Genomic DNA, 8,276 nt, shown 5'->3' with positions numbered 1-8,276 from the left:
CGGGCTCGGATGTTGTCCACGTTACTTTTTTTTCGCCTTTCACTTTGATTCAGATGCTCTTGTGCCTGCGTCTCTCTCCACAAATCGAGCGACCCAGCGGCACCTCTGAGATAGATCAGGTCAGTGTGATGGAAAAGTCCTGCCACCTGCTCACCTGCTTCTCTTGCTCCGTCCTAGTCGCCCTCGTCCTCCTTCGTCTCCCTTGTCGTCCTCTTCATCCTCGTCGTCCTGGTCCTCCTTGTCCTCCTCGTCCTCCTCGTCGTCCTAGTCCTCCTTGTTTTCCTCGTCGTCCTAGTCCTCCTCGTTTTCCTCGTCGTCCTAGTCCTCCTCGTTCTCCTTGTCGTCCTAGTTCCCCTCTTCGCCCTCGTCCTCCCCTTGGTCCTCGTCCTCATCATCTTCCTCTTCGTCGTCATCATCATCTTCCTGCTCCTCCATCCATCCCCCTCGCAAACGCGTCAGCGACGCTCCGTCGCGGTGCGGCTATGCGGCCCATGCGGGCTCTAGTCGTGCGGCCGAGGCGTTTTGTAGCGGCCGCGCGACGCCTCTTACGAAAATGCAACAATAAATTCATAAAGGGGCCGCAGGTCGGACCGGGCCGGGGTCACGACGTCGTCGGGGTGGCCGGGCACGAGCTGCGTCGTGTGACGCAAGCAGTGGGGGCCCCGGGGGCACGCGCGCCACCACCGCCGCCCACTCGGGGAAGGAAACCTGTCCCTATACCGCCGCCTGCAAGTCCCCGGCGGCCTTTACCGCCACCGGCCGGTAGGAAGCGTCGGCGGGACCCACCACCCCGCCAGCAGCGGCGCGACATTTCGCGACCTAACCTCCTCGCACCTCCTGTCGTTGAACTCCGTGACGGACAGGCGATGGCGGTGGCGTTGAACTTCCTTGACAAGCAGGTGCTGGCTCGGCGTTGAACTCCTCGACGGGCAGGTGCTGGCGGCGTCCATGCTCGCACTTCTATTGGCCTGGGCCGAGCCCCGTGGGATTCCCGCTATGAGACAGCCAGGTGCCAGCTGACGGCTACACGACGTCGTCACTCGTCACTTGCTCTGCCGCATCCTGGAGTCTAACGCGACTCGCTTGCTGGCCCTGGCGAGGAAGTCATCGTTCACCGGGGGCGCGACGGCGGGGTCATCGGGAGGTCGACCGGTGTTTCCACCCGGTTACACTGACCGGCGCTCGACCCGGCCCGGCCCGACCCGATCCCGGTCGGCACACTTGCATTGCCAGCCATCGCAATGACCTTTGATGTGCACTTTCTCCGAGTCCCGGCGTCGTGGCCAGGCTCGGCGGCTCCGGCGGCGTGGCCAGGTCAGGGGGGGCTCCGCGCAGAGCGCCGCGCCAAGCGCCGGGCATCTAGGGGTCACGTAACAGGAGGAGGGTATCACACGCACACATGCTCGCGCACGGCGACGCATTCGCCTACGCACAACACGGCCGTCGCCGACGTCGTCCCTCCCGCTCGGGAAAAACGGCCGGGCGAGAGGTCACTGCGTGCACAGCCCGCACGCAGACCCACAGCGCCCTCCCCCGCCCCCGCCCCCTTCTTCCTCCACCACGATCAGGACACTCTGTGCTGGTCCCGCCCCCGTGTCCCGCCCGGCGCCGGGGAGGCGGGCAGCCTCTCGTACGTCACTGCGGAGCCGCCGCCCGCCCACCCCCCGCTGCTGCCTCCTGGATGTTAGTATCTCCGAGTACGTCTTATATATTCTCTTGCTCAATCGCTTTGGCCCGGCGCAGGGCTAGAGGTGGTAGTGGCTCGGTTTGGCCCCCCGTGCCTCTCACCCCGCCTCCCCCCTCTCTCTCTCTCTCGCCTCTCACTCATCATCGGCAGCCTGTTCTTAATTAACCCTTCCGCTTCTCGCAGGGAGGCCCGACCCGCACGCTCATCCTCCTCGCCGTCTTTACTTTACAAGTGTTTCGCTCTGACGTCACGGCCTCGCCGCTCGCGGCCGGCAGCAGAGGGCAGGGGGAGGGAAAGCCTCTTTCGCTCATAACAATAATTATTGACCGTTGGTGAAGGGGTTGCTGATGCCGGGCAAGAGAGAGAGAGAGCGAGTGAGAGAAAGAGAGGGAGTGAGAGAATGAGATAGTGAGTGAGAGAGAGAGAGAGTGAGTGAGTGAGAGCACCCGGTACCCGTCGCTCCCTCTCACTCGCTCGACGACGCTGGACCCAATCGATGCGGCGGAAGGAAGGAAGGACTTCCACAATTTACCGTATCGGGTGGCTGGGCGGCCAGTGGTGCCCTGCCGGCACGATTTCCGTCGGGGTGCAACGCGGTTGTAACGCGCCGCGTATCCCTCTCAGCCAGACGCCCTCTTAAAGGTGCGAGTGGAACTTCCCACGGCGTCGGTCGGCCGGCCGGCGCTCTGGTTACGGACCGGGCCGGGCCGGGCCGGGTCGTCGGGGCCGGACCCGCAGTAAAAACAAAACTCTTACGTAGGGCAGGGCCCCCTTCTCTGGAGGAGCCCACACTCCAGCAAGGAGCCCGCTGTGAGGGTCTGGAGCCGCGCCGGCCTGGCCTGGTGGAGAGCCTGGAGTCGTGGCGTAGGGCCACTGGCCTAGGGCGGTGAGTGTGCATCATCTCGTTGCATCAACTCCTGCGAAGGCGATCCCTGCGCCTCCGGCCGGAGGGGCCAGTTGGAGGAAGGGGGGCGGGTGGTGCGTGTGTTGGGTTGCCTGGTTGAGCGGCGGCTGTAGGACTTCCCTTACAGAATCTACCGATTCAATATTCAATAAGAACTCCGTATGACTTATTTTGAGCCATATTTTGTTTTCTTATTTGACATTTTAATAGTGTTCTTACCCGTAAGGTAAATAGAATAGTATGATTATCATGCTCATTTTTATACATGTACAACTTTACAAAACTTAATAGGCGAGGTACGCTTGACGTAATTACACAAGAAGGGAGCTCGTGATTCGGCGTGAGTATCGTTAATAACACTTACAAAACTAAACAAAATAAAACAAACACTTAAGAGTGGAGTAGTAATATCAACAAGGGCTTTATACACCTAACTAACAGGGGACTAGTATAGTGAGTGTGGGCGCCCGGAGGGTAGGCGGCCCATCGTGCCTCCGAGCCGACTGGGCCGGCCGGTCGGCGGGCGCAAGCGCGCGAGCCACGGGGCTGGACTCTCCAGTCACTGAAGGGCATTCCCCCCTCCCCCCTCCAGCGTACCTCCCGCTCTGGAGGGAGGACCATTGGATACGATTCGATCACAGCGCCGGTCGACTTCAAGTGAGCCGGCGAATAAAAAAACCAGAGACAGCCTCTTAGAGGACTGTCTAAAAATAGTAGAGATTGTAAAAGTCATGTTCTCGTCAGGTCACGGGTTGCGTTGAACTCGTCTCTGCCGGCGTGCGCGGGCGGACTGCTACGGGGCGCCCTCACCGCAGCCACGAGCTGTGCGAGCTGGACGTGGCGGTGGGCCGGTCCTGGCGCTGGTGCTGGCGCTGCTGCCGGCCGTCGTGGTGTTGTCGCTGCGGCGGCGCCGGCTGGGGGGGAGACTCCCGGGGACGGGGGCTGGGCTGGCGGGGCGGTCGCCGGGAGCTGTGCTCCGGACGCTGCTCACGGGCAGGCGGTTGTGCATGCTGGTGCTGCTGCTGCTGCTGCTGGGCGCTGCCCTCGGGGCGCTGGTCCCGATGGTCGCGGTGGTGGCCCTGATGGTGGTCGCGGTCCTGGTTGACGGCCTGGCTCTGGACGCGGGTGCTGCCCTCGGCGCTCTGCTCCTTGTCCAGGTGGTGGTAGTGGTGGTGATGGTGGTGATGATGCGGGTGACGGTGCGGCTGTTTCTGGTGCTGCTTGGCGTCCGGGGCTGGCGCGGCCTTTTTCACCTTGGTGGCGACCTCCTTGCCGTCCTCGAATATCTGTAACGCGACAATGAAATAAAATGGTGACGAACCTTCTCATGAAACCGGACCAATAGTTAATGATTTCAAAATTCGTATTTTTGTCCTCGGAATGCATCAGAAGGGCTGGAACCTTCCCCACAATCATGTGCTCTGTGCCTGCGACCTACCTGAACTCGAATGCCGTCGTCCTCCTCGTCAACACCCTTGACGTCGTTGGCAAAGTGGTCATCGTGGAAACCGCCGTGCGGGTGGTTGAAACCTTCGTGGGTGGGTAGAACGTCATCGTGGTGGTGGTGGTTGTGTTGAGGGCGGAACCCTTCCGGTTTTGGGGGAGGACCCCCGTGCTCATGACTGTGGGTCATCACGTCGTGGTTGTGGCTCGGGCTGTCACGGTTGTGGCTCGGGCCCTCATGGGTGTGCCTCGCCACACCGTGATTGTGGTGAGGACCATCGTGGCTGTGACTCATCACCCCGTGGTTGTGGAGAGGACTATCGTGGCTGTGGCCCATCACACCGTGGTTGTGGTGAGGACCCTCATGGCTGTGGCTCATTACTTCGTGGTTGTGGTGAGGGTCCTCATGGCTGTGGATGTGACTCGGTTGATTGTGGTGTGGGCCGGCATGGCTGTGGGTTTCGGAGCCCTCGTGGTCGCGGTGGCCGGTGTTGAACTTTGGGAAGCTCTCGATGTGCTGCTTGTGGAACTTCTCGAAGCCCTCATTGACCCAGGACCTTATGTCCTCGGGCACCTGGAAGTCCTCCTTGGGGATCTGCTGCTGCGGGCTGTGCTGCCTCTGGTGCTTGTTCTTGCCCTGATGGTGGCCGTCGTCCTGGTGATGGGTGGCGTGCTGGTTCTGGTCGTGGTGGTGGTGGTGTCCGTGCTCACGGTGGCCGTGCGGATGATGATGATGGTGGTGGTCCTCTTGGTGACCTCTCTGCTGGTGTCCGCGCCGGTAGTGGTGATCCTGGGGCTGCCGTTGCACGCGCTCCCGCGACTCCTCGTGGCCGTGCGGCCGGAATTTGCTCTGGAGCGGAGCGCTGCTCTTGTGCTCCACGTGGTTCTCGTGGTGCGGCCGGCGGTGGTGGTCGTGGTGATGATGCCCCTGGTGATGGTGATCGTGATCACGATAGTGCAGCTGGGACGGTGACCGTGGTGACGGCAGCCCCGTCCAGCCGCTGGCAGTCATCATCTCGGGCTCGTCGCCCTGGTGCAGCTCGTGTTGCCCGTGCTGGTGGTGGTGTTCGCCGCTGTGCCCGACCTGTGGACGAACCTGCGCGTTATTGGCTGAGTAACAAACTCTGAGGGGGAAGGCAAACCTTCGCGTTATCGACAATAATGACTACATACGCGCTAATGACTGACGGGTTGTCAACCTGCGCGTTATTGACTGAAGGTTGACAACCTTTTGCGGTATTGGTTGAGGTTGTCGGCAACAATAGGGAGCATGCCGACCGTGTCAACAGCGCCTCGCGACATTGCACCGGAGAAAGTGGACGGCGCGCCGCGCCGCGTAGCGTGTGTGTGTTTGTGTTTGTGTGTGTGTGTGTGTGTGTGTATGTATGTGTCTATAAGCTCGTGATTGCGACGTCAATTAACAAACAAAGTCACCTTAACAATGCGTCGTCTTGTGCCAAAAACGTGCTGCTGTTCTCTTACTTGCATGCAAGTGTGGTGCCTCACAGGTGAAACGCGACGACGTCCGAGTACCCGATGCCCACCCACGATCCCCCGCGTGTGTTGAGGTTATGTTGGTCCGAGGGGCGGGCCGGTGGGCAGCGTGCGGGAATGTGGGTGCAGTCATTCACCGAACCTTTCCTTTTCTCCTCCGATTGCGTGGCGGGGCGGCAGGCGTTCCACTGGGCGTTCCTAGGAGGAGGGCGTTCCAGCTCCGCGTTTCAGGTGGTTCATCCACCCTGCTAATCGTGCTCTCCACCGACTGGCGCCCAATCTTCCCCGGATAGGTTAAGAGGAGAAGATCGCCCTGCTTATCTTCAAGCTCCGTTCGCCCTTTTTTTTTTGTTAGTTGTGTCTGCTGGTTTCGATAGATCGATTAGAGTGGGAGCGGTCGATGCTCGGGTGCGATGTGAGAGAGACGTGCCGTGCGCCTGGGTGCGATGCTCCTAATTAAGATGGCGTATCTTTCGCACGCCCTGCATGTGAGAGTAGGAAGGAAGTGCTGTGCGCAGGCTGGCGTGGCGCGGCGCGGAGCGCGGCGCACCAGTCAGAGTCGGTGGAAAAAAAATAGTTAGTATTCTGCAGTAAGATGAGTTCTTTCACTTAAAGAGCGTCCGTTTTTTTTTTTTTCCAAAGCGGTTAAACAGTTAAACGTCGTGGGTGTCCTCGTAGTGTAACGTATCTCTCCTCTCACCTTCCTCTTGCGCGATCGTGACGGACGGACGGCGCTATCGTGTTCGTTCGTTTAAGAAAATAATTTTCGTCTCGTCTGTATAAAAAGCAGGTGGGGTTATCTTTTCGCCGGCGATGAGGAGTAGGGGTCGAGCGGGTCGCACCACACGTGGGTCGTTAGTGTGTTGCACCGAGTCATGCGAATCGTTTTGGAATAAATCTCGCGTCCTAACTCCCGCTCCGAGGCGCACGCCCGCCCCGGGCCGGTCCAGTACCAGGTGCGCACCGCGCCACTGCTAAAAAAAAAGAAAGTCGGTTTTTGCAGGTTGCAAAGTATGATTTTGATTGCCGCTGCCGAGATCTATGTTGAAGAAAAGTAACGGCAACGGAAAAAAGTTATTATCAATGAGATATCGCAAAATTATAAACTGAAAGTAAAGTATCGTTTAAAAAATCGTCATTAGTGAAGTAGAATTTCGTTTTTGCAAAGTTGTTGTACTTGTGCCAATCAAGTGTCTGTGACGTGGTGGTGCAGGGGTGCTTACGTGCTCGTGAGAGGGACTAGTGTCCTTGACGATGACCACGTCCTGCTCCGACGCGGCCCCCAGCACCTTATCTTCGCCGGCGTCCTCGACGCCTTCGCCCGCGCGGTGGACGCCGTCCTCCAGGTCGTCGATGTACTCGATGGTGGGCGGCAGCTGGTGCCTGTAGTGCGCCTTTTGCTTGACGTACACCTTCTTGACGTGGTGGTGGTGTATGTGCTTGACCTTCTCCGGCACGAGGACAACGATCTTCTTCCTATCGAACAAAAACATGTAAAACAAACGCGCGAGTGTTACTTCTGCTCTTTTGGTGGTGGCAAGGGTACATCAACATCAGTGTAGCAGGGTCGGCGAAAGACAAGTACGGAAGGGTATGGGAACTGGAGAAAAGGGGACCGTCTGCTGTTCGTGGGGTAGACAGAGAGAGAGAGAGAGAGAGCGAGGGAGAGAGAGAGAGCGAGGGAGAGAGAGAGAGAGAGCAGGAGTTCGCGTAGGTCGGCTGAATACATAAAGCTGGCCACGGCACTGTGCATGTAGTGTACAACATCCTTCCTCCCTGACCGATGTCCCGGTCCCGGGATCATCCCGGACAAGCCCACTCCTCGTCGGCGCTCCGCTGCGCTATGGAGCTGCCCTAGACCCAGATGGGCGTGGCGGGGTGGGACGGGGTGGCAGTGAGGGATGGCATCCCCTGGCGCAGCTGACCGCGGCGGCCGCGGCTGCCCCGCCCGCGAGCTTCATAAATAAAAGAACAGCAAGGCCGCGCGACGAGGCGCGGAATTTAAATACGGCTTCCTCCTACGAGTGCGCCGGACGCGACGACGTACGTCTCTACTGGACGCGGCGGCGAGGCGCCCTCTACCGTTCCCATAGACCACAGACACAGACACACAGCACAAAAATGAAAAGAAAAGATCAAAGAAATCATATCTGAGCGTATGGAAATGCAATCACATACGAGTACGAGTTTGGCACAATTAAAAACTTCAATGACAGTACAATGTGGCCGACTTCAAGATTCGAGCCAACAAAATTTCAGACTGGGAAAGACACGACACGGATTGATGCGGTAAAGGTGAAAGGTACTCGGTTTCAATTATTTTCCAAACTTATTTCGCGTTTGACTGAGAAAGCTCACTACACTAGGTGCCTTTGTGTGTCAAGTGACAGCAGCCAACAACGAGAACCCTCCAGGCTCGCAGCCTATCGACGGCCGATCTCCACACATGCACGGCTCTGCACGGCTCGACCCTCGGCGACGACAAGAGCCAGTGCAAGCGGACCGCACTCCGCGGAATCCATTTCCCTTTTTATCCGCCTTTTCTCTCCCCTGGCAGATCGATCGCCTCCGCGGTAGTAGCAGCGGCAGCTTTGCCTCTCCCCACCCGATATCCCCTTGATCATCGCATTTATATCACATTTTCATGTAATTTAAGATTATAACGACGGCCATGTCGTCCAGGCCGCCGCTGGAGACCTCGACGCCAGAGCTGACCGGAACACTTTCGCCGTCGCCTCCTCCTCCTCC

At 58.9% G+C, this 8,276-nt stretch overlaps 1 protein-coding gene across 2 annotated transcripts; it reads right to left on the bottom strand.

The window, feature by feature from the left end:
- Window positions 1–2,757: 2,757 nt before the first annotated feature.
- On the bottom strand, window positions 2,758–7,189 carry LOC113216681 (histidine-rich glycoprotein-like). Of its 2 annotated transcripts, none has more exons than XM_052267582.1 (3): window positions 6,752–7,189; window positions 4,030–5,118; window positions 2,758–3,877 (listed from the first exon to the last, which is right to left on the bottom strand). In XM_052267582.1, exons 1-3 carry the CDS (start codon window positions 7,019–7,021, stop codon window positions 3,398–3,400), a joined length of 1,839 nt encoding a protein of 612 aa, XP_052123542.1. In that variant the 5' UTR covers window positions 7,022–7,189; the 3' UTR covers window positions 2,758–3,397. The 2 variants fall into 2 exon arrangements, with proteins under 2 accessions (XP_052123542.1, XP_052123543.1); XM_052267583.1 differs by having other exon boundaries at window positions 6,818–7,189.
- Window positions 7,190–8,276: the final 1,087 nt, after the last annotated feature.

The sequence above is a fragment of the Frankliniella occidentalis genome, unplaced genomic scaffold (genome assembly GCF_000697945.3).
Source record: "Frankliniella occidentalis isolate FOCC.00 unplaced genomic scaffold, Focc_3.1 Scaffold54, whole genome shotgun sequence".
In the NCBI taxonomy this organism is placed as follows: Eukaryota; Metazoa; Arthropoda; class Insecta; order Thysanoptera; family Thripidae; genus Frankliniella; species Frankliniella occidentalis.
The sequence above is the reverse complement of the archived record's forward strand: the minus strand, read 5'-3'. Positions and strand labels throughout refer to the sequence as shown.